The sequence below is a fragment of the Xenopus laevis genome, chromosome 2S (genome assembly GCF_017654675.1).
Source record: "Xenopus laevis strain J_2021 chromosome 2S, Xenopus_laevis_v10.1, whole genome shotgun sequence".
NCBI classification, from domain to species: domain Eukaryota; kingdom Metazoa; phylum Chordata; class Amphibia; order Anura; family Pipidae; genus Xenopus; species Xenopus laevis.
In genome coordinates, this window is record NC_054374.1 from 47,382,807 (window position 1) to 47,410,342 (window position 27,536).

General features: G+C 37.7%; 1 protein-coding gene across 1 annotated transcript in view; it reads left to right on the plus strand.

The window, feature by feature from the left end:
• Positions 1-27,536, plus strand: part of LOC108709409 (coiled-coil domain-containing protein 80) — a 52,229-nt gene that overhangs the window by 18,457 nt on the left and 6,236 nt on the right. The window contains exons 5-7 of the mRNA XM_018249205.2: positions 9,246-9,382; positions 10,905-11,056; positions 21,538-21,641. Of these exons, the coding sequence (XP_018104694.1) occupies positions 9,246-9,382; positions 10,905-11,056; positions 21,538-21,641 (393 nt within the window). The remainder of the gene's footprint in view (positions 1-9,245; positions 9,383-10,904; positions 11,057-21,537; positions 21,642-27,536) is intronic.

Here is a 27,536-nt window from a genome sequence, read left to right on the forward strand (position 1 = left end):
AGAATTTGCCAATTTTTTTTACACATGGTGACTCAATATATTGTACTTGGAGACAAAGGGAATACGATTGCCCCATTGTCTATTGTGACCTGATAACTTGCTATCTTTATCCATTCTCTCTACCACCTTACATAGTTGTTGCAACAAACTGCTCGGATAACCTCGATCTCTAAATTTCTCCTGCAGTCATTTCCCTTTAGTCATAACATTGACTCATCAAGTCTTTAGGTCAATAATTGATCATCTGTTACAATACGTTTAACTCTGCTGAACTGTGACTTGGGGAGGGATTTCTTAACTTGCCAGGGATGAAAAGAGTCAAGTGTAGCAAGTTTAAGCAGCCACAGACACAAGTCAAATATCTCAAGTCACATAATTATCTATTTAGAGGTAGACACATTCACCTTCCTTCAGACTGAGTCATATACTTGTGTATGTGTGGGCCTGGTTTTATATTTTGCTAGAGATGTTTGCCTCCTTTTCTTAACAGAACAGTCTCTTATACTGAGTAGTCAGAAAGTCTCTGGTACCAAAGAGTAGGCAGAACCACTGTATTTATGTTTTTACCAAAAATGAAATATAAAAAACATATAAATCTTTGAGCTTTGCCACATAAATATTGATTAACTGATTCTAGAACAACATACAGTAACTTATATATTACCACAAGCCATGGAATATTACTTGACAACATTTCTTTACCGGATTCCTTCACCACTAGCAGAAGCATGTTGTGTCTGTATGTGTGTGTGTGTATATATATATATATATATATATATATATATATATATATATATATATAGTGAAAAAAGTACCCCTTATTGTAAAATATAGGGATATTATAAGTCATCGAGGAGTTCCATGACCATATAAAAGAACAAGGCCGAAGGCTGAGTACTTTTATACAGGTCATGGAACTCCAAGGTTACTTCTAATATCCTCATATTTTCCAACAAGGGGCACTTTATTTATTATAATGCACAAGTTTAAGTGAGTCATATGACAAAAATGACATCACTAGTCATTGTTTATAAGGATATAATTTACATGAAATTCATGGTTTTTGTGCAGGCCTCCCAAGTGTCCCATACCCATTTATCAGCCAGTGTAGGCCACCTTCATTTGTGACTGGTAATATCTGCTCTGCTTGTATGACAAGCTTCTGTTTGTACCCGAGTACAGCATTTATAATACAGATGAATAAAAATATTTATTTTATTATGAATGTGTAAATAAGGGGTGGTTATAGCATCACAAATTCCACACAATTATATTTAAATAATGAAAAGCAAAGAACACAACATGTCTACAATAAAAGAGATTATAGCATTTTAAACAATTGCTTAATAACTGAATCTACCTTATAACTCATTACTGACAATAGTTTTCTATGTGCTGTGACTTTTTTGGGCTTTTGTGCCGTATGCTGGGCCACTTTAGGAATTAAGTGATATATTCTCTGCCTCTTGGTGTGCTATGTGCTCTGCCACTTTATATGTGTCATGTACATGCTGTCATGTAATAAGCTACATGTTCTGTCACTTTATCGGTCATGTGCTCTGTGCTGGGCTATTTGTCCACTATCCAACCTTACAATAAGCTGGATATTTCTAGAGATTTTTGCTCAAGTTGTTAAAAGGGTGAATTAAAAGTTACACTTTTTACAATTAATTTTTCTACACGCTATATTTGAGTTGTTTCTAGTAAAGTAATTCAAATTTTGACAGCAAAGGATTCTGCCACGTGACTTCCAAGGAATATTTTCATAGTACATTATGGTTCCCCCTTTATATCATCCTGAGTCCTAGTTTCAAAGTACAAATCACATTTTAAAAATTATTAAGGGGTTTGTGCAACAATGAAAATTTTAGTGTGGCATAATTAATATTATAGTATAATCTTTGCTCAAATTAATACTAAACTAATTCAATTATCATGTATTGTAACATAGTTTTGTGGCTGCCATGCTGGTCAATCCCAACTGTCTTATATTTTTCTATAACTTTCATTAAAATGATTTAGCTTTCTATAGTTAGTTTCAGAAAGGGAAACATCCTTCTTAACTTGAGAATCAACTAACAGCAATGTAAAAATGTACTTGTCTAACTGACTTTATCCTTGTAATTATATTTTTTTTAAGTAATTGTCAAGGAATGGCCAAACAACTGTTTGCATAAACTTACTCATAAATTACAGGCTGATGAGCAATTTCAAATTACATGGCAAAACTAAAAGATGACTTTCCTGACCTAAAAGTGACCATCACATTTCTACACAGATATGTTGCTTAGGGCTTGATTGCATCTAAATATATTAATCTAGTCAAAGGCATGTGTCCTTAGGTTGGACTGCCTTCAATGCCTAAATACACTGTACTTTTGTCACTAGCAAAAAGGTTATATAGACTCATGGAGAGCACTTTGAAAAAGTCAACTGGCATAATGGTGTAGCCATAGCTGTGACTTTTGGAAAATGTGGAAAATGGCTGTTTTTGAGTAATGAAGTAAAATGTACTTATATGTAACTTTCCAATATACATTCATTAAAAACATATTTGTAAATTGAATTGCTAGTAAAAGCAATATATGGCTGGCTGTTTTTTTTTCTCTGCACTCTTGGCTCTGACTCCTGAAACAATGTTGCAAGCCACCCGATTAAAGCTGATTAAAAGACTTAGGAGACCTGACTCCTGTTACATTGTTTTAAGAGACTGAATAGAAAGGGATAGCTAAATATTGCTTTGTACTGCAATTACATTTGCAAACTTTAAAACTGTTGAAAATGTATAGTGAACATCATTTATATTATGATGATGAATGTATATTGGAAAGTCACTTAGAATTGCATTGTGCATAAAAATATTATGTTGGATGGAGAGGTCCTTAAATTTATGTAAATGTTGAAATTATAAACAGGATAGAATCAGTTGGATGTATCCAGTAAAACCCAGTTTCCTCCCACTACATAATATGTCCGTACCTGACTGCACCCCATAGATCCATACAGCAGCTTTAGATAAAGCCTTATGGAGTAACCTGGGCCACAATACTCTCTTCTAAATAAAATACTCTACTAATCAGTACATGAAACACTGCTGAAACTTTTACTTAGAAAATACCAAAGCAATTCATTTCGTAAAGTATTTACAGATTTAAAAACCAATATACAAAATATTCCAGTTCCCAGGACTTAATACAGATGAGCCCAAGACCCATAAAACAATGATTCATGCAGTATTTGGCTTGTTTAAAGCCCCAAATTATCAGGGAAATGCAGTCAGCAGCTCCCGAGATGAACATATTGAAATGGCCTTTATTAGAGTCCCAACAATAGAGCTAGGATCCTCACAAGCATAATTCAGAGTTTGATATTTGTATTATTATTATTAACATGTATTTATATAGCGCCAACATATTGCGTAGCACTGTAAAGTAACGGTGATTATACAACTACATCACATGAATTACATACATAGAATATATGGAGTAACAAACATCACAATCAATACAGGTACAGGTGAGGAAGGCCCTATGCAAAGGCATACAGTCTAAAGGGAAGGGAGTAATACACAAGGTGTGGGAGTGGGCAAGATCGAAGTAAGTGGGTGAGAAATGTGGTGTATGTGGTGTTGCGTTTGGTAGTTAAGCAGAGTGAGGGTAGGCTTCTCGAAAGAAGTGTGTTTTCAGAGATTTTTTGAAAGCAGAAAGGTTGGGAGAAAGTCGGACAGATCGTGGGAGAGCGTTCCAGAGGAGGGGTGCAGCCCTTCCAAAGTCTTGAATGCGAGCATGTGAGGAGGTAATGAGAGAAGAGTTGAGTAGCAGGTCAGTAGAGGAGCGTAGTAAGCGAGTGGGTGAGTATATAGAGATGAGTTCAGAGATGTAGGGTGGAGCAGAGTTGTGAAGTGCTTTGAAAGTCAGTGTCATTAATTTGAATTTGATTCTGAAAGGTAACGGAAGCCAGTGCAGGGATTGACAGAATGGCGAGGCAGAGGAGGAGCGGTTGCTGAGGTGTATGAGCCTCGCAGCAGTGTTCATTATGGACTGGAGAGGTGACAGTCTCTGGAGGGGGAGGCCAATTAAAAGAGAGTTACAGTAGTCTAGACGCGATATGATGAGAGAGTGAATAAGAATTTTGGCAGCGTCTTGGGTGATAAATGATCGTATTTTGGATATGTTCCTTAGGTGGAAGTGACATGATTTAATAAGTGACTGGATATGAGGAGTGAATGACAGGGCAGAATCTAGGATAACCCCACGGCACCGGGCCTGGGGAGAGGGGGTGATAGTGGAATTGTTAACTATGATGGATACTTCGGGGATGCTACTGGTGTTTCTTGGAGGAAAGAGAACCATTTCAGTTTTAGAGAGGTTTAATTTAAGGTAGCGTTGCGACATCCAGGTAGAGATAGCGGACAGGCAGGAGGAGACGCGAGTTAGGAGTTCTGGGTTGAGATCAGGAGATGAGAGATAGATCTGAGTATCGTCAGCATAGAGGTGGTAGTGGAAACCATACGAATTTATTAATTTGCCAAGGGAGGAAGTATAGAGGGAGAATAGTAATGGTCCCAGGACAGAGCCTTGAGGAACTCCAACAGAAAGAGGTAGGGGAGAAGATGATACTCCATTGTAGGAGACACTGAAGGAACGATTGGTGATGTAAGAAGAGAACCAGGACAGGGCTGTGTCACGAAGGCCAAGGGACTGGAGGGACTGGAGGAGGAGAGGGTGATCTACAGTGTCAAATGCGGCTGAGAGGTCAAGCAGTATTAGTATTGAGAAATGATTGTTGGCTTTAGCGGTTAAAAGGTGATTATTTAGTCGAGTCAGGGCAGTTTCCGTGGAGTGTTGTGGCTTAAAACCAGATTGTAGGGGGTCCAGCAGGTTATTGTCAGAGAGGAATGAGGTAAGTCGGTTGTAGACTAGGCGCTCAAGTAGTTTAGAGATGAAAGGTAGCAGAGAGATAGGTCGGAGGTTGTCAAGATTGGAGGGATCAAGAGAGGGTTTTTTCAGAATGGGGGTGACAAGAGCATGTTTTAGTTGAGAAGGAAACAGTCCAGTTGAGAGCGAAAGATTAAATAGGTGAGTTAAAGCAGGTGGTAAGGTGAGAAGAGGCCAGAAGCTTTGAGACTTCCTCATCACAGTGACAGGGGTGAAGGAGCACAGCAGAGACTGGGCAGTATGGAGGGAGGGTGGTGGAAGTCTAGGGGGGTTGAGTAGTGTAATGTCCCTTCTGATAGTGTCAATTTTGTTTTTGAAGTGCTCAGCAATATCTTGAGCAGAGACAGATGTGCATGGAGGGGGTGGAGAAGGGGAAAGGAGAGTGTTAAAGGTGGAGAAAAGTTGTGCTGGTTTTTTAGAAAGGGAGTTAATGAGTGAAGTAAAGTATGTTTGTTTGGCTTGGAAGAGGCTGGTGTTAAAGGAGCGCAGGGCGGATTTGTAGCTCCAAAAGTCTGATTCTGAACGGGATTTGCGCCAGCGACGCTCAAGTGCACGTGAGTGTCTTTGGAGCGCATTTGTATGAGCAGTATGCCAAGGTTGAAGTGGTTTGGGTCGAGAACATTTAGTTTTTATAGGAGCAAGCTCATTTAGGGCAGTGGTGAGAGTACTATAGTAGACAGAGGTAGCCACATTAGGACATGAGATGGCTGAGATATTAGAGTGAAGAGAGTCAAAGGAAGAAGAGAGATGTGACACGTCTACAGCTTGCAAGTCACGGTAAGTACGTGTTTGGGGAATAGCAGGGGGTGAGGAGGGAGTTAGTGAGAGATGAAATGTGAGCATATTGTGATCAGAGAGGGGAAATGGGGAGTTAGTAAAATTGGAGGTTGAACAGAGTCTGGTAAATATGAGATCCAGAGCATTACCATTGGAGTGAGAGGGGGAGTCTGAGCACAAAGATAAGCCTAGGGAGGAGGTTAGTGAAAGAAGTTTAGAGACAGAAGAGTTGTTGATGTTGTTAACGGGTATATTAAAGTCACCTAATATGATGGATGGGATGTTAGATGAAAGAAAGTAAGGAAGCCAGGCTGCAAAGTTGTCCAGAAATTGTGCAGTTGGTCCTGGTGGTCGATATATAACAGCAATGCAGAGTGAAACAGGAGAAAAGAGCCTAATGCAGTGAGCCTCAAATGAGGAGAATGATAAAGAGGGAACAGGTGGAAGAACTTTAAAAGTACAGCGGGGAGAGAGAAGCAAACCTACCCCACCTCCAGGTCTGTTTCCAGGTCTAGGAGTATGAGTAAGGTGTAGGCCCCCATAGGACAGGGCAGCAGGTGAGGCAGTGTCAGTAGGAGAGAGCCAGGTTTCAGTAAGCGCAAGTAGGTTAAAGGAATTTGCAATGAAATGGTCGTGTATAGCGGTGAGTTTGTTGCAAACAGATCTGGCATTCCAGAGAGCACATGAAAGATTAACTGGGTTTTTGGGTATAGGAGTAAGTGTTCTGTACTGATTGAATTTGCTCCGGAGAGAAGGAGCTCGTGGTCGTGATATAACTGGGATGGGGTAAGGGCCAGGGTTTGGGGAAATGTCCCCAGCTGCCAGCAGTAGAAAGGAAAGATAGACTAAGTGAGAGTGGGATTTATAAGTCCTTGGTTTGTATGAAAAGGAGGAGTTTTGTGGAATAACTAAACAGAGTACTTTATAAACTTCATGTGTGGAGAGGGAAGGAGAGGAGAGTAGAGAGGCTGAAATTTGTATAGAACTGGGATTTCATGGAGGAGGTAGTGAAAAATTGTTTTATCAAGCATGAGAGTGAAAGGAGGAGAAATGCAGGATAAAGCATGTTTGGAGTAAGAAGTAACAAACTAGCAGGTACAAGCAAATCTGTTTTCTTCTTATCCCAGATGGTTCGCTGTTGATTGCAGGGGAATCCGGTTCCTTTTGCCTTGTCAATGTCTTGTCCAACTGTCTTGTTTAACTGCCATTTCTAAGCACTTAGGAAAGGTTAGCACGAGTGCCATCCCCAATACTGGGTCTGAATTTATATGTAGCTGATTGGGAAAACCAGAGCCTAATTAATCAATTAATCAATTAAATAGCTAGCAAAGGGCAGAGTTTTACAGACACCAGAACCAGGTTTGGGGCTATAAAATATCTCTTGTTCACAGAGGAGGGGACACAGATGTGTGCTTTAGATATTTATCAAAGAACTAAAGTAGAATAGGCCTGACAGACAAAAGTTATTGGGGTTAACAAAAACAAGTAGGGATATAGCAGAATTACCAGAATAAACAGTTGCAGTATATGGATATGGCAGTGTATGGATATAGCAGAATTACCAGAATAAACAGTTGCAGTATATGGATATGGCAGTGTATGGATATAGCAGAATTACCAGAATAAACAGTTGCAGTATATGGATATGGCAGTGTATGGATATAGCAGAATTACCAGAATAAACAGTTGCAGTATATGGATATGGCAGTGTATGGATATAGCAGAATTACCAGAATAAACAGTTGCAGTATATGGATATGGCAGTGTATGGATATAGCAGAATTACCAGAATAAACAGTTGCAGTATATGGATATGGCAGTGTATGGATATAGCAGAATAACCAGAATAAACAGTTGCAGTATATGGATATGGCAGTGTATGGATATAGCAGAATTACCAGAATAAACAGTTGCAGTATATGGATATGGCAGTGTATGGATATAGCAGAATTACCTGTAGGAATGAGAAGAGATAGGAGTTAGTTCCATGGAACTGTCTTGTTTAACTGTCATTTCTAAGCACTTGTGAAATTTTAGCACTTAGGAAAGGTTAGCACTCGTGCCATGCCCCAGACACGAGATTGTACCCACAACATTTCCGAATGCCGTGGCAGTAGTATATGTTTCATGCCAAGTGACTTTTTGATAAAGTGTGTAATACCTACATCCATTTTATGCTGTTGCTTTGGTTTTCATATGCTTTTTCTGTCATTCTTGTGTAGCCTAATAAAATAATGAAGTGGAACTGCACTCACAGGTCTTATAGAAAAATAATAGTTTTTATTCAGAAAAATGTTCCATGTTCAAATGTTTCTGCTAGTAATCTAGCCTTTCTCAAAGTGACAAATAAATAAACACTCTTATTTTTCTATAAGACCTGTGTGTATATATTTATATATGAATGCAGATTAATTAGCTGCCTGTTGGCATTTGTGTTGTATACAGACTCTGCGCTGTGCTAGCCAGGTGTGGGCTTTATTAGCCAATTTTTATTTTATAGGAAAAAGCTGGCTAACTGAATAAGGGATATTAATTTGTAGAAATGATTTCAGATGACATGGTTTTACAAATTAGATTAATATTCATAACAGTATAGTACTGAAATAATTAGGCACTACATTACTAATATAATGTATGCCTCCTACACCAAGCACCCCACCAAGCACCCCAGTTGTGTGGTTAAAGGAAAACTATACCCCCAAAATGAACACTTAAGCAACAGATAGATCATATCATATTATCATCATCATCATTTATTTATATAGCGCTGTCAAGATACGCAGTGCTTTATATTAAGTGGCATATTAAAGAATCTTACCAAACTGGAATATATATTTAAGTAAATATTGCCCTTTTACATCTCTTGCTTTGAGCCACCATTTCGTGATGGTCTCTGTGCTGTCTCAGAGATCACCTGACCAGAAATACTTCAACTCTAACTGTAACAGGAAGAAGTGTGGAAGCAAAAGACACAACTCTGTCTATTAATTGGCTCATGTGACCTAACATGTATAGTTTGTTGGTATGTTTGTGAGTATAGTGAATCCTACGATCCCAGGGGGCGGCCCTTATTTTTTAAAATGGCAATTTTCTATTTAGGATAACCCAATGGCACATACTACTAGAAAAGTATATTATTATGAAAATGGTTTATTTACATGAAGCAGGATTTTACATATGAGCTGTTTTATGCAATATCTTTTTATAGAGACCTATATTGTTTGGGGGGTATAGCTTTTCTTTAAACCTATAAGCTGTTAAGAGTATTGTTTCTGCATATGGATATCATCATCATCATCATTTATTTATATAACGCTGTCAAGATACGCAGTGCTTTTTAAAAAAGGGAAGAGGTGTCATGGAAAGTCTAAGGATTTCTGTGTCATGACCTTCTGATATAAGGCATAGACATAGAGAATAAATACCATGAATCCTTATTGCAGCCTTATTTTACAGAATTCTACATTCTACATAATGCAACATGCTAGCTTGTTTTTCTATTAACTCTTTTTCTTTTTTTTTTTAATCAAGATAATGAGAAGCCAATGAAAGTGATTGGAGAGGATGATCTGCTGGACGTTGATCTGATAACTGAATTAAGGAAAGAGTATGGCATGACTTACAATGATTTCTTTATGGTGCTAACAGATTTAGATATGAAAGTCAAGGTAAGAAACATATTATTTTATCTCAGTGAGTAAGGGGATTGAACTCCCCAGTTTTGGATTCCACCTTTTTTTAAAATAAACACTTGTACTGTATTTTTCAGTGATTTCATACTGGCAGAATAGTTCTATTTACTAGACTTAATCAATCAGTGTTATTCTTACATTAACAGTAGTGAATAATGGCCCAGTGGTTTTACATGGTAAATTAGACCTTAGAATACATTTGCAGACAGGAAAAGTTGTGTTCGGCAGTTTACAACACTTCAGCTACAGTCAGCCCTAGAAAAGATCTTTTAATTATAAATGTTTCTACTAGTGTGCATGAAATATATTTCCCTGAAAGCAGGGTTGGGGCTTTGCATGTACCACTTCCTACATGCCATACCTTCCTTCTAATAAAAGCCTCACTGTTTGAAATTCCTCAGACAACTAGGATCTTAAAAAAAGAATCAATTTGGTGAATAAGAAAGAATTTTGTCAAAAGGCCAAGCCTGCTGGTTACATGTATGGTCCAGCCATTTAACTCACATAGAACAGTGTGTAATATGTTTTGCAGAAAAAGGTCTTTATTGCTGGGTTATGGTCAAGCTAAAAATTAATTCAGATGTAAGCAGCAGGGGTCAATGTTCTAGGCAATTTGAAAGATTAATGCAAAGAAATGTCTGAAGAATGTCAAAAGCTATTTTTTTTGTAAGAATTGTTAAGAATGCATTAGGCATTCAAGTTTAAGAAAAATTTTGGTCTTCTCTGGGTGTGATTATTGTAATTTCTATAATTTTATAAGTAGTGCTCTCCTTTAACCTGCGTGGTGCCTCTAAAGCCGAGTACGAAACAGCAGGTATATGCCTACATTTGCCTCTTTAAGTTGGAAAGACAAATTGTGACTCACTGCCTACACTCCCCCAATTCAGCAGACTTGTTGTTAGCACTGGGATTTTGTGAGGATACAGATTCTGTAAAACATGAAGCATTTAAATTCCACAATAAGGGGCACATTTACTTAGCTCAAGTGAATGAATAGAAGAAAAAATACTTTCAAACGTTTTTTTTGGCTACTTCGACCATCGAATTGGCTACTTCAACCTTCAACTATGGCTTCGAATTTGAATCAAACGATTCGAACTAAAAATCATTCGACTATTCGACCATTCGATAGTCTAAGTACTGTCTCTTTTTAAAAAACTTCGACCCCCTACTTCGCCAACTAAAACCTACCGAGGTACAATGAAGGTCCCCATAGGCTTTCTAGCAAATTTCTGATCGAAGGAATTTCATTCGACTGATGGATTAAAATCCTTCGAATCGTTTGATTCGAAGGATTTAATCGTTCAATATTCGAAGTTGAAGGATTTAACTTCGATATTGACTATTAGTAAATTTGCCCCTAAATGTTATGCCTTGTACAAATTGAAATAGTATATTGAAAGGACCTGCTATTATTATCTTTTCTTATTACACTCTCAGATAAAAACTTTTAATCAACATTTCCTAAGAAAGTCTACAACTGTTGTTTTTCCAACAGCAATACTATGAAGTCCCTATTAGCATGAAATCAGTGTTTGACCTAGTAGATACGTTTCAGTCCAGAATTAAGGAAATGGAAAAACAAAAGCAGGATGGAATAACATGCAAAAGAGAAGACAAAACCAGGTCTCTAGAAAATTTCCTTTCAAGGTGGGTTTTTCTTGAAAAGCCTGTAAGAGTCTATATTACAGGTATTTGTTTGTCTGATGTTAGTTTTCCTTCACAATTTATGTACTGGAAGTCAAACTTATAGGCCTCAAGCTTTTGCTTATCTATAACCCCATAGCACATTGATAGCAGTCGAGGCTTCTGGAAGCTGTAGTTCAAGTACCACTAAACAGATTACAGATTCAACATCCCAGGTTTTTTTCACACTCAAAGGGGTTGTTTACCTATTTTTAATTTTTTGAGTGATAACTACTATTTGTAGTTTTTGAGGTATTGAAATTTTTATTTAGCAGCTCTCCAATTTGCAATTTCAGCAATCTGGTTGCTAGGGTCCAAATTACCCTAGCAACCATGCACCATTTCAATTAGAGACTGGAATATGAATAGGAGAGGGCCTGCATAGAAAGATGAGTAACAAAATGTAGCAATAACAATACAGTACATGTGCAGCCTTGTTTTTTAGATGGGTCAGTGACCCCTATTTTAAAGCGGGAAAGAGTCAAAAGAAGAAGGCAAATAATTCAAAAAATAAAAAAATAATAATAAAGACCAATTGAAAAGTTGCTTAGAATTGGCCATTCTATGACATTCTAAATGTTAACCACTGCTTTAATTCTGCTGGCCCCAGTCTAAATGCATTTCCCTGAACCAGATTTTTCCAACTAGGTACATATGAAACAGGAGTATGCAGCCACATTTTCCCCCTTGAAATAAACTGCGTGCAGTTTGTATATGTACATCAATAATGTCTTCTCCATTTCAACCTTTTGTGGTTTCGAAAGGGAACTTATTTAATCTGTTTCAGTTTAATTTACATGGACCTGTTAAATATCAAAAAAAAATTCTTACATGAACACTTTAAAATTTCTTATTGCAGAACAAGCCTCAAAGTGAAATATATGAGGTGCTGATTTTCTGCAGATCAGACAAGGTCACTGGCCCACAGGGTTTTTTGCAGGGGTGGAAGTTAGGCATCTTTTGGAAAGTTTGGAATGAAATATTAACATAGTAGAATTTTGTTTAGAAATAAAACATCCTGGTCCAAATTAACAGCATGGAGTAGAATATAAATAAAGCACTACTGAAAGACTAAAATAAACAAGAGTTGTTAATAATATGATCAAACACCACTGCCTGTGATTTAAATGTAATAATATTAATAAAGTATTGACTTTGTGCACTTTTAATTTTCTCTGTTATGCCAGTTGTTTTCCCATGGATTTGCTAAATTCTCTTTTAAAGAAGTGTTAAACACATGACATCTATAATGCATTATTATTCTGCTTCATTTATACAGCACTAATATTTTCTGCAGTTTTTACAGAGATTATTTATCACTGGCATTAGTCTCTGCCCCAGTGGAGTTTAAAGCTAATGTTCCAATCACATTCCAAATAAATGTCTTACAAACCATATTAAATTGAGGAAATCCCACATTGAGGGCTCACATATGTATACTAGTACCAACAAACTCACAAATTGTTCCAAGGTCCCCCATGAGGAAGCCTATCAGCCAAAATGCACACTGGGGATGATTGGTGGTGAGTAAGAGCCCATTTTACACATGTGAGTGTGTTTCCTGGTGCCTTGAGATTAACCCCTGTTAAATTAATGATCAGGGTTTTCATGGCATGTATTGCTTGAGATAGATGGGATATTGGAACAATTTGTTTGACCTGATTTAGGGAACAATAATTCTTAATTAGGAAGTGGTACAGTTGATTGGTATATATTGTGACATGAAGGAATCAAAGATTCCTCTAGTACCGGGGTACATATGTATCTATAACTGATTATGGTTGTACATAGCATTGACCATTTTTTGCATGTTTTTAAATGTCTGTTTTTTTAATATGATGTAAAAATAAAGTGAGTTTTTTTGATACTAGTATACCTGTGTGAGCCATCAATATGTGATTTCCTCCATTCTAACACGGTTCTTAAGGCATTTATTCTGTTTGGTTGCTGGAGGAGTTCCTATTACATTCACATTGTCATCAGGTTACTGCATTTAAAATTTAGTGCAAAACTTAGTGGAGATAGGTAGTTTTTTCACTCCAATCACATTCCCTAATTTCCTTGTTACATAAATGCTAATATTGCTTTGGATTCAATTACTGTATATGAGTGTTGGGGATGATTGTCATTGACTTAATGAAAATAGTGTTTTTAAGTGAAAATGATGTGAGTGCTAGGCTTCTTTAAAAACAGTCAAGGCAAGAGGTCCTCTGCACCCATCCATAATCAATTTGCTAAAGACATTAAAGGGATTGTTCTGTGTAAAAATAAAAACTGGGTAAGTAGGATGTGCAAAATAAAAAAAAAATGTCTAATATAGTTAGCTAGCCAAAAATATAATATATAAAGGCTGGAGTGACTGGATGTCTAACATAATAAAACAGAACACAACTTCCTGCTTTTCAGCTCCTTGGTTTCCAGGCAGCAACCAATCTGTGACTTGGGGGGGGCACATGGGTCGTAATAATTTGCTTTCGAATCTGAGATGCATTCTAAGGATGAATTACAGCATAATGCCTTCTGAAAACAGAAGGTATTTACTTTCCTTGTACCATACACATAGCACTGCTTTAATAACAAAAATGAGTTTCACTTTCACATAATGCATTATGGGCATAAACATGCAAATCACTCCTTTATGTCCCTTTGGCCAACTATGCATCCAGAACCACTGTTTTATAGCACAGATACAGCTTAATAGTTCAGAGCCATATTTCCAAATTTGTAATTGGAACATGGCTTATGGGTAGGACATGTGGAGTAGCGAAGCAAAGAACCTAGTTTGAAAATATGGTTCTGAACTATTAAGTTGTGTCTGTGCTATAAAACAGTGGTTCTGGATGCATAGGTGCAAATTTATTAAAGGTCGAAGTGACTAACGCTGGCGAAGGAGATAGGCTCTAGCGGTACTTCGCTCCCTAACGCCTGGCGAATTTGTGCTCTGGCGAATGGATGTAACTACGCAAATGCACTAAGATGCAGATTTTACTGAACGTTACCTCTTGTGCCAGACTTGCCTTCGCCACCTCAGACCAGGCGAAGTGCAATAAAGTAACATAGTAACATAGTAAGTAAGGTTGAAAAAAGACACGTCCATCGAGTTCAACCTTTTTTTTTTTTTTTTTTTATAACTACCTATCTGCCAGTTGACTGCCAGTTGATCCAGAGGAAGGCAAAAAAAACCCATCTGAAGCCTCTCCAATTTGCCTTAGAGGGGGAAAAATTCCTTCCTGACTCCAAAATGGCAATCGGACTAGTCCCTGGATCAACTTGGACTATGAGCTATTTTCCATAACCCTGTATTCCCTTACTTGCTAAAAAGCTATCCAACCCCTTCTTAAAGCTATCTAATGTATCAGCCTGTACAACTGATTCAGGGAGAGAATTCCACATCTTCACAGCTCTCACTGTAAAAAACCCCTTCCGAATATTTAGGCGGAACCTCTTTTCTTCTAATCGGAATGGGTGACCTCGTGTCAGCTGGAAGGACCTTCTGGTAAATAAAGCATTAGAGAGATTATTATATGATCCCCTTATATATTTATACATAGTCATCATATCACCCCTTAAGCGCCTCTTCTCCAGCGTGAACATCTCCAATTTGGCCAGTCTTTCCTCATAGCTAAGATTTTCAATACCTTTTACCAGCTTAGTTGCCCTTCTCTGTACCCTCTCTAATACAATAATGTCCTGTTTGAGTGATGGAGACCAAAACTGTACAGCATATTCTAGATGGGGCCTTACAAGTGCTCTATACAGTGGAAGAATGACCCCCTCCTCCCTTGACTCTATGCCCCTTTTAATACAGCTCAAGACCTTATTTGCCCTTGATGCTGCTGACTGGCATTGCTTGCTACAGCCAAGTTTATCATCTACAAGGACTCCAAGGTCCTTTTCCATAATGGATTTGCCTAGTGCAGTCCCATTAAAGGTATAAGTGGCTTGGATATTTTTACATCCCAGGTGCATGACTTTACATTTATCAACATTGAATCTCATTTGCCACTTAGCTGCCCAGATTGCCAGTTTGTCAAGATCATGTTGCAAGGATGCCACATCTTGGATGGAATTAATTGGGCTGGATAATTTTGTGTCATCTGCAAACACTGATACATTACTTACAACACCCTCCCCTAAGTCATTAATGAACAAGTTAAATAAAAGTGGACCCAATACTGAGCCCTGGGGGACCCCACTAAGAACCTTACTCCAAGTAGAGAATGTCCCATTAACAACCACCCTCTGTACCAGATCCTGTAGCCAGTTTCCTATCCACGTGCAAACGACTTCATTAAGCCCAACAGACCTTAGTTTAGAAAGCAGTCGTTTGTGGGGCACAGTATCAAACGCTTTGGCAAAATCCACATAGATCACATCAACTGCCTCCCCACTATCCAGAATCTTACTTACCACATCATAAAATGCAATCAAATTCGTCTGACATGACCTATCCTTCATAAAGCCATGCTGATTGTTGCTCATAATGCCATTCATTAGGACAAAATTTTGAATGTGATCCCTTAACAAGCCTTCAAATAATTTGCCCACCACAGGTGTCAAGCTTACTGGCCTATAATTGCCAGGCTGAGATCGTAATCCCTTTTTAAATATTGGAATAACATCAGCTTTTCTCCAATCCATAGGCACCATACCAGATGACAGTGAATCTGAGAAAATCAGAAATAAGGGCTGGTCTAAAACTGAACTAAGCTCTCTTAGAACCCGGGGGTATATGCCATCAGGCCCTGGAGCTTTGTTTACATTAATTTGTATTAAAGCTTTTTGAATCATATCCTGAGTCAGCCACAGACTAGATTGAGCTGAACCATTCGTGCAGTTATTAAGTGAGCCTGTGAACCCAGACTCCTCTATTGTATACACTGAAGAAAAGAACTGATTTAACACATTTGCCTTATCTGTATCTGTTACAACCATACTGGTACCATTATTTAATGGAGCAACACTCTCAACCTGCATCTTTTTACTATTAATATATTTAAAAAACTTTTTAGGGTTAGTTTTCACCTCCACCGCAATTAACTCTTCATTTCTTTTCTTAGCCTTCCGGATTGCTGATTTACAACATTTATTACAGTGTTTATATTCATTAAATGCAGCTTCTGTCCCTACAGATTTGTAGTTTTTAAATGCCTTTCTCTTTTTTCCCATTAACTTCTTTACTTCTGTATTAAGCCACACAGGATGATTCTTAGTGCTTCTACGTTTAGTCCTTAAGGGAATAAATTGAGAACAGTAATGATTTAATATCATTTTAAAGCACAACCATTTCTGTTCTGTGTTTTTATCTGAAAATCTAATGCCCCAATTAATGCTCTGTAGGGCAGCCCTCAAGGCACTAAAATTAGCTTTTGCAAAATTCATGGTTTTTGTTGCCCCAGTATATTTTTGTTTTTTGCACCAGACATTAAATGATATAACATTATGGTCACTATTACCCAGGGGTTCAATGACTTGCTATATGTTCTGGGTCATTTGAGATCACTAAATCAAGAATAGCATTTTTTCTGGTAGGCTCCTCAACAACCTGTGCTAAAAAACTGTCGTGCAATAAGTTTATAAACTTGTTCCCATTAACTGACCTAGTAGATAGGACTTCTTATCCCAAAGTCCCAAAAAACGCTAGCGACTTTTCATTTTTCAGGGTAATAGGCTGCAAAAGATCGTAAATTTTTTCTGGGGTACCCGTTTTTCCCCCCTACATTTCCTAACATATGGCACAAAAACTATACTGTGGGCACATGTGTAGGGCAATATTAAACTCTATTTTATTTGATTAAGCTTCCCTGGGCTTGTGTAGTGTATTGTAATGTATTTGCTGCAACAAATTAGCCAAGGCTAGCTCAATTTCGCTTTGCTTGCCAAATTAACGCTAGCGCAACTAGGTTAGTAAATTTGCCCCATAGTTGACCAAAGGGACATAAAGGAGTGATTTGCATGTCTCTGCCCATAATGCATTATGTGACACTATTTGTAAACTCTCATTTTTGGTATTAAGGCAGTGCTATGTATATGGCACAATACTGTTTTCGGAAGGCTATATGCTGCCTGTTTTGCACGTTTTTGGCTTCATTACACCCTAACCAGGCTAGGTTCTTTGCTAAGGATCAATTGCAAACCCACCAAGCATTTATGTCCCATGTGGCCCCCCTTAGTCACTGACTAGCTATGGTTAGAGAGCTGCAAAGCTTAAAGTAGTGTTCTGGCTGTTACCGAGGCATCCTGTCACTCCAGCCTTTATATATTTTGGCTAACTAACTATATTAGAAATATTTTTTTATTATGCACAGCCTATTTAACTTTATATTTATATTTGTACACTGAACTAAACATTTTGTGCATTAAGCCAAATAAAAAATGTTCTTCCCCTTGCTTTCCAAGGCTAAAAGTCAAGCAATCCCAGTGGTACGGTAAATAAAAAGGCCACCCATTTGGGAGTTTTATACTTCAAAAGCAAATGAATCAGATACAAGTAAGCGTAGGACTGGCCAGATCAGGAATGAGTTTGACATAGTTGACCACCTTGTATATATTGCAATACAGTATATGGACAATCTCTGCTTTGTTTAAAGAGGAGGGTGTTTTTAGTAGCTTAAAACACTTGTTTTTACTTCTGTCACTGGACAAAACAGAGTTTCCCTTACCACAATCCCATAACCTCCACTGCATCAATGTTAGTGAGTTTTGTGGGGAAAAATTGCAAAAGGGAGGTTGAATGCTGAGGGTCAAAATTTTGTCCTATGCTGGGAAGTATCTGTGGTCAAATTTTAACTGTATGCTATATATATATATATATATATATATATATATATATATATATATATATTGTTTTACTCTTTATTTGTTAATATATTTATTTTAATTTGCTGTTTCCATCAGGTAAAACCATATTTTTTTACCTTAACCTTTTAAGACACATACATTTTTACCAGAGGAATACTGAATACAGTTTCTTGTAGCATCTACAGATGGTGTATGAGTTAATGATTTAAAAGTTAATTATTTGTAGCAGACTAGTCCCTAAGTCCCAGGTCATTTTATGCAGTACAGCGGAGTTATTTCATAAAACTGAAGCAAAATAAAACCATGTTTAACCAGTGTAACAGATTCTGCAGTTGACTAAAGCTACCCTGCCTTCCTTTGAAAGACTATTTGTAGTGCCTTGTGTAATGTAGACTGCTTTACCAGATAAATACAAGGAAATCTCTGTAAAAATAATAGGGCTTTGAGAAATATAATGTTACTTTTACATCATACAAGGCAGTTACAGGCCTCGCTCAGTTCTAACAAAGTGAAAGCAATGAATGTTCTGTATATACTATAGGGAAATGCACTGTTATTTCCATCCAGCATTTTTTTTTATGGTTGTACATTTATTTAACATAAAGTTTCCAGGAGCCTAAAAGTGTCACAACCTCACCATAATTAAAAGTCAAACACTGTCTGACTGTACAGCTCAATGTAAAATAAACTTACTTACTCGTATTATGTATTTATAATCTACTTGCACAGTCAGTATAGGCATTCACTTGCAAATGTGGAAAATCTGCACTCACTGTGCAAAGTGTATCATATTTAATCTACCATAAATCCTTCCGTTGTCACTCCGGCCTTTATCATTGTTACAAATAATATCCACACTCATGGCAGGAAAACTAACAATGTTATATGACATTAACACCACCCACTGAATGACAGTACTAGTCCAAAATAAATCAAATTATCTAATTAAAAATAGCTAAAATTATAGGTAATAAAAACTCAATCCAGTGACAGTGCTGTTAACAGATCCAGGACAGAGATCCCATTGGGGGCCCCAGCAGTTCACATTTCTTTAAAACCCTAGAATGCCAGTGTCACTTTAATAAAGTACAGAGAATATGTTAACTGTACCTTACCTAAAGGCACTATGTAAGCAATAAAAATTAAGAAGGAAACCCCAGTGTACTTTACCTCTTAGAATTTTGAGGGGTCTGCCATATCTGGAAAATGCATGAGTCAAAAGTAAATGCATATGAAAAGGTTGGTGATGGGGCTCCCTATCCTGATGAGCTCTAGGCAAATGTCCCTTCTACCCATATATTAAAGCTGCCCTGCCATGCTGAGGTAATAGTGCGTATGTATCAATCAATATGAAAAGTTAGTTTGTGTCATCTGGGAAAATTATCAAATGATCTTTGAAATTTTGGAAATAATTCAATACCACAGTATGATGACAATGCAGCTAGAAGCCTCCTCCTGTTTGTAGCCATTGAAGTGTATGGCTCTTATATATGATACCTCTTATATATGATACCGTCCACATAGCTAAAATTGTCCAATGCCAATCACAATATAACAGAAGTAGCATTGCGCTGTGTCTTGTAGAGATTTGTTTTTGGAATGGTGACTCAGTAGGTAGCACTTACATCTTGCTGCACTATTCTGATTTCCTCCCCCACTGCTAAGCATGCAGGTAAGTTAAATGTCTCCTGATAAAATTGACCCTAGTGTGAATGTGATAGGAACCTTAGATGGTAGGCTTCACAGGGGCAGAGACCTATGTGACTGATTTATAATCTCTGTAAACTACTGTGCATATATCTCTATCAATAAAGGACAATAATGATAAGAGGCCGATTTTTCAAACTTTTTTTTAAGAATTGTATTTTTTCTCTAAAAAATAGTTTTTTTTTATTTCTCAAAAATTAAAAAAAAAGAGATTTAATAAATATTAAAACCACAAAAAAACTTGAATACAAAACTTTGCCAAGCAAAAGTAGTTGAGGTCCTATAGAAGTCAATGGGAGCTCCGCTGCGCTTTAATACAAATTTTTGCCAAGTAAAAGTGGTTGAGGTCCTAAAGAAATCAATGGGAGCTGCGTTGTGTAGTTATTTTACTATTTAGAGGTTTTCATATTTTTTCTGCTAGTAATTGTCCAAACTCAAATTTTTAGAGGTTTTGGAGATATTTGTATTTTTTAGTGTGTCATTTAGTTTTCATTCGTACTTTTTATATTCCGATCTTTCATTAACTTTCATGCCATCTGTGGTTTTAGAGATTAATCATGGTTTCAAAAAGCTCTAACACCCCTAAAATTCAACCTTTAATAAATAAGCCTCCAAATAACAAGTTTACAAAAAGATTACACCAACACAACTTATGGGCCTGATTTACTGCAGAACATTTGAAATTTGTTGGAACTTTTAGAAAGGGATCCGGCTGGCTAATCAATTTGCTAGGGCTTTTGAATCAGTTTGACAGATTTAGCAATCAGGATTTGTTATCCCAGATCACGCAAGATAACAACTGGTTAGCAATGTCAAATCCCTTGGAAGGCTGCGGACCTGTAACTTGTTTTCTCCTGTTTATTCAATAGATATTGATATTAGTCAATATTTAACACTTTCCAATATGTCAGTTACAATTAGATTGGTTTAGAACAATCTAACAATGTAACTATTTTTGATAAATGTTTTATATCTATCAGGTACAGGTATGGGATTCGTTATCCAGTAACTCGTTACCCATAAACCCTCTGAATTGCAGAATGGCCATCTCCCATAGACTCCATTTTATCCAATAATCCAAATTTTTAAAAACGATTTCCATTTTCTCTGTAGTAATACAACAGTACCTTGTACTTGATACAAACTAAGATATAATTAATCCTGACTGAAAGCAAAAGGGATACTGACACGTGAAAACATGTTTTCTTCAAAACACACCAGTTAATAGTGCTTCTCTAGCAGAATTATGCACTGAAATCCTTTTTTTGGCATGGGGCTAGACATATTGTTAGTTTCCCAGGAGCCCTCAGGTCATGAGACTTGTGCTTTGATAAACTTCAGCCACTCTTTACTGCTACACTGCAAGTTGGAGTGATATCACCCCCTCCCTCCTTCCCTTCTTTAGTTACTTCCTTTAGGAAAGCCTTTTTTTTTTACACAATCACTGCATCTGAGTTGTTTCATTTAAAATTCATTGTGGTAATGTACAGAACCAAAATTTTGAAAAAAATTGTCTCTGTCCAAATATTTATGGGCCTAACTGTATATTAGCTTGGCATGTGATCCATATATCCTATATTTAATTCAAATCTCTTTCTGTTCTTAAATGGCATAAATATGGAAATTTCCGTCTCTAATTCCTGGAAAAAGTTTCTGGCTTGTATGCAAACCTGGATGTGACAGGGACTTCACTTCCCAAGAGACTCATTCATGTGTGTGTGTCCACCACATATACAACACAAAAACAAATCAACAAATAACAAATATAATAATAAAGTATGGAATTTATATTGATAAGGAAGTTTTTTTAACTATAGAACCATTTCAAATCTATCCCTTGCCCATTGTAAATTAATTTTGTTACGTATAATGTGTAATAATTTCTTGCAATAGCGCAAATGGAGAAAAATTTAATATTTCCAGAAATGTGTTTGCAGGTTCCGCTGGAGGCGAAGACTGCTTGTTATTTCTGCTCCAAATGATGAAGAATGGGCCTATCAGCAGCAGCTTTATGCACTAAGTGGACAAGCATGTAATATGGGTATGTTATATATGCATGCCATAAACAGAGTAATAGAAAGTAACGGTAAATGAAAGGTGTGTGTACGTTTTATTTCAATTATAGAATGGCTATTTCTAAGCAAATTTTCAATTGCCTTTCTTTTTTATAGTTTCTAATTATATGCCTTCTTCCTTTGACTCTTTTTAGTTTTTAAATTGGGGCCACTGACCTCATCTAAATTGTTGTAATATGTATTGTTGTAAATGAGTAATTTGTAGTGCATAACCATGTATTTTTTATCAACAATGCAGTGTTTTCTCCATAATTCCAGCATAATTGCACTTTGCCAGTGAAACTTCTACTGACATCAATTCCACTACACCTATCAGCGAGAGTGGCTCTGCATTGAACTATTTAACTTAGCTGAGCAGTGAATGCATAGTATCGTATGTGCAAATAGGAGCAGTGAATGCATAGTATCGAATGTGAAAACAGGAGCAGTGAGTGCTTAGTACATGTGCAAACAGAAGCAGTAACCACATATGTGCAAACAGAAGCTGTGAATGCATAGTATCATATGTGCAAACAGGAGCAGTGAATGCATAGTATCGTATGTACAAACAGAAGCAGTGAATGCATATTATGGTATGTGCAAACAGGAGCAGTGAATGCACAGTATCGTATGTGCAAATAGGAGCAGTAAATGCATAGTATCATATGTGCAAACAGGAGCAGTGAATGCATAGTATCATATGTGCAAACAGGAGCAGTGAATGCATAGTATCATATGTGAAACAGGAGCAGTGAGTGCATAGTATCATATGTGTTAACAGGAGCAGTGAATGCTTAGTATCACATTTTGCAAGCAGGATCAGTGAATGCATAGTATCATATTTGCAAATAGGAGTAGGGAGTGTACAGTATTGCAAACAGGAGCAGTGAGTACATAGTATCAGTGAATGCATATCAGATGTGAGGAGAATTCAGATGTAAAAGCTGTAAAGGTAAACTATCAAACATATCTGAATAACCTGCACTGTTTTGTACTTATGCTCAAGGAAATCAGACATGTCAGACAAAACCATCAGTTTTAGAAAAAAAGTCCCTTGCAAATTACAAGCAGAAAGTCAAGGCATCTTTCTTCCATGATGTTTTCTAGGAAGAACATGTTTTTTATTGAAAGATGTTATAAGCCAGTCAAGCACTGTAAAACATGATTTGTGCAGTTTGGATTTCAGGCATGAGAATGTAGAACTTGTAAGGCACTGAGTGTGAGCTGAGGGCTGTATAAACGATTACAAGCTGGACATGTGCACTGTGTAATGACATTAGAGGAGGTTAAGAGTATAATATAAAAGCAACTATAACCAATCTTACAGCTCCACAGTATGTCTCTCCTTGCAGTCATGCCTGTCAGCCAGGGGAGTAATTACAGAAGAAGCAGACACTGCAGCTGCAAGGGGGCCCATGAGGTTTAGAGGGCCCCATGAGACCCTAGTTTATGACCAACTTCAATAAACATTGGTAAAATAGGATATGCCCTAAAATCAGTTTGCTGTGGGCCCACTAACATTTAGTTATGCCACCACTGACAGCAGAAAATATTCTGGTTGGGCCATGCCTTATCCAACTCCCCCCCCCCTTTTTTTGTTTACTTTCTGTAACCCTTCCCTTTATTAAAAGAAAGATCAAGAAAGAATAACAAGAAAAAAATAACAAGAAAAAAAGGCAAAGTCAACCTGTCTTTCCTGACTAAGGTGTCCGTTTACTAAAGTTTGTTATATATTGTCTATAAACCATCGCCCATTATTGCAGCCAATATTTTTGTGACAAAATGAACATCGCTCCCATGTTTACTAAAGCACAAATTTATCTTGCAATAAGTGGCATAATTTCTACAAGCATAGCAGCTAGTTTCAACATTATTTCTGGTGAGTTGTGAGTGTTTTAGAGCTCATTTAGGTTAACTGCATAATCTGCTATATATATCTTTATTGAGATATTATCAGGAGACAGACACAGAATCAGCAGTTACTGAGATCTTAACATCATGATGAGGATCTAGGGCACGTTTTCCTGCACCATTTGAGGGCAAATATCTAGTGTCTGGGGCAAGCACTCAGGGCTTTGTGAACAGCTTGTGGCTTGACAAGCAGGGGGGCATCACAGCTGATGTACATAAGTGCTTGGCATTACCACCTAGTAATTTTGGGCTGTAGTGTGTATAGCATTTTAAACTGCTTAGCCATTTACATCATTGTGTACAGAATGAATTATTAAATATGAGTATGAATAGATGCTACTTGCAACATCTCTGCATTTATTCTCTGTACACTGTATATCAGTCCCTGCAGCTTATTAGGTGATTTTAACACTGCCAGTGCTGGTGTCTCCATAATAACACATTTATTATTATTAGTAATGGTGACATTTGCACAGGGCACTCATTTTTTAGACCATTGCACTTGTAGCTTGGACAATAGAAATGGATGCCATGATATCACAAAGCCCTTAAACTTCAGCTTCATAGAAAAGGCATAATGTATGGGCATCTGAGGCTTTGTAAGGGCAGTTTGCCACCAAAAAAGTTTCCCTGTAATTCCCCTATATCTTGTTGCTGATCTGTGTTTTATGGGCACTGCACTTTAAGATGCATGCTGACTTAAGTCCAGGTCACACAAATGTCTATGTAGATACCAATTCCATAAGCACTGTCTTGTGGGACTGCATAAAGGGGCATATGAAATTATAACCCCCTTACTGTAGAATATATAGTGAATAAAATACACTCTATTGTAAAATATAAGGATGTATAAGTGACTATATAAAGGCCGTGGAACTTCCAGGTGACTTCTAATATCCTCATCACCAAGCCATACCATGACCATATAAAACAAGAGGCCTGGAACACCAGTGTGTATGGGGTGCCGTTTGTCCCAAATACATTCTGTATACAAAACTATCCCTAATACACAGAATGAATGTCTCTCATGTTATGTAAGTATTTGTGACCATACACAGAGAAAAAGAATATACAAAAGACATTTCTATTAAAGAATGAAAACAAAATCTGGTTAGTGCACAAAAGGATGTCATTATATTACAAACTCCATTCTGTACAGTTTAACAAGCAATCTGTCGCACAAATATATAACCTCCATGTAACGGACACACTTATGTGCAAAGTTACTTACAGAATGAATTATGTAAAAACAAAGTTGGACATAATATATAATAGTGTAACTAACTAGTGCTTGTCAAGCTAGATTTGACTGACAAAATAGATATTTGTGACAGAAAGCAAGATTTTATAGTACAGGATTCATTCTTTCCACAAAATGACAGTTTTGTTTCACAAAACAGATAAAATAACCATTCTGTGAAGCAACACTGTCAGTCACATTCCTGAACCAATAAGAACAAAGCTTATTGCCATATACAAACAAGATGAGAAGTGGCCAGCTCTGCTCCACATGGCTAAGGCAAAGTATCTGACCTGCTATAGAGGGCGCCCTCTAATGTCCCCTGCGCTGCATAGCAATAAACATGAACAAACCTTTCCTAAAAGAGCTGCTGTTAAACACTTCAGGTTCATAAATGGAAGTTCTTACAAATGGCTGAGAAATATAATGCTGCACTTATAATGATTGTAGAGAAAGAAAAGTATGAAAAACTTATATAAATATGATCATTTTAGGTGATATGGCTATTCTTATTGTAGTAACCTGCTTGTGTGGCCATTTTGGTTAAGGGCATTCCTGCTGTTTTGCCATTATCTTATGACTCACTCCTGTTCCTCTTCCTGTCTAAAGGTGGCCATACACGGATAGATCCGCTCGTTTGGCGATGTCGCCAAACGAGCAGATCTCCCTCCGATATGCCCACCTTGAGGTGGGCAATATCGGGCTGATCCGATCGTTGGCCCTAGGGCCCAACGATCGGATCCTAGCGTTCGCCAAACGGGCGGTCGGATCGCGGGACCGCATCAACGAACAGATGCGGCCGCGATCCGACGGGATTTTTAATCCCATCCGATCGAGATCTGGCCGACTTTCGGCCAGATCTCGATCTGGGAAGCCCATCGGGGGCCCCCATACACGGGCCAATAAGCTGCCGACACGGTCTGTCGGCAGCTTTTATCGGCCCGTGTATGGCCACCTTAAACTGAGAGCAATAATGGCACAGGCCACACCCACCTGCGATGTTGTATTAAATGTACCAGAAGTTACTGTGCTTGTCTGGCTGCTTTGCCTGACTCTCAGAGACAGTTATAAGTTTTGTATATGATAGTTAGACTCCAATGTCTCCTCCTAGCTGTAATCTTGCACCAATTAGCTTGTAGTAGTCTCTTAATAATGTGCTTAGCCATACCTCCAAACTGTCCCTTTTTTGGAGGGACAGTCCCTCTTTTAACAGCTCAGCCTGCAGTCCCTCATTTGTACTGGAAAGTCCTTCTTTTCTCTGCACTGAACAGCCAGAAAAATAAACAAAATTTCTAACTTACAAGAAGTCATCTGTAGTGTGGGTACTTCAATGTGGTAAACAAATTACTCAACACGTAAGGGAAGTGGCCCAGGTGCACTGCCCTGAGCCCTCAGCATAGGGGGCGGATAAACCGAAATGTAAAAAGGAGCAGGCACTCAATGAATGCAGACTTCCAGCAGGCACCAATTCAAAGTGTAAAGATCTTTATTGTGTCCAAAATTTCTAACTTAATTGGCTTTTGGCAGAGAGGCCAGTACAGCTAACAGGTGCAACTAAGATACTTTGTAACAATTTTGAGATAAGAAAATAAGTAATTTAACAGTTTAAATAAGGAGAAATATTTTCAAACTTTTATAATCTGCCAAACTTTGTAAAATGAACATGGTAATTACGGGGTGTGGCCACAAAAATGGGTGTGGCCAAAAAAATTGCCACACTACATGACAAAAAATTTTTTATCCCTCTTTTTACTTCCAAAATGTTGGGAGGTATGACCACGCATTCTCTATAGTATGATGTGTAGGTTATATGAGCAGCCACTCCTGAGTACTGGTAGGGGGTCATTTAGGCAGGGGCAATTTTAGGGGATCATAATCTATTTATATAGAAGCAACAAGCTGCACAATGCTTTATATTTATTTATAACAAAAGACTCTAATGATGCCGTCCCCTTACCTGCCCAGTGCTTAACCCTCACACATTAGAGTGGGTCGAGGGGGGCACAACACTAGAGCAGAGAGCACAACTGTGCCCATGTCACATGCATGTCCAGGGCCGCCAGCAGGGGGGACAAGTGTTCTGGGCCTGAAGGGGGGCCCAGAAGTGCTGCATTTTTCAAAGAGCCGGGTCCCCTTTACGAGAGCCCGAGCCATGCGGCCATTTCGCATATTACAGAATGCGGAAGTGCCGAAAAGACGAAGCTGAAGTCCCAAAGCAGCGAAAATACCCGAATTCACGAAAGGAGGTGAAGTTGAAGTCCTGAAGCCTTTTGTTTACACACAGTACTCAGGAGTGGCTGCTCATATAACTTACACATCATACTAAACACAATGTGTGTGCACATGATCAGTCCCAAGTCTCTGGCTAAAGCTATTATGTAGTAGTTGAACTATAGCTAAGCCATACCTCCCAACATTTTGGAAATAAAAAGAGAGACAAAAAATTAGCTTTGTTCTTATTGGTTCAGGAATGTGACTGACAGTGTTGCTTCACAGAATGGTTATTTTATATGTTTTGTGAAAACAAAACTGTCATTTTGTGGAAAGAATGAATCCTGTACTATAAAATCTTGCTTTCTGTCACAAATATCTATTTTGTCATTCAAATCTAGCTTGACAAGCACTAGTTAGTTACACTATTATATATTATGTCCAACTTTGTTTTTACATAATTCATTCTGTAAGTAACTTTGCACATAAGTGTGTCTGTTACATGGAGGTTATACATTTG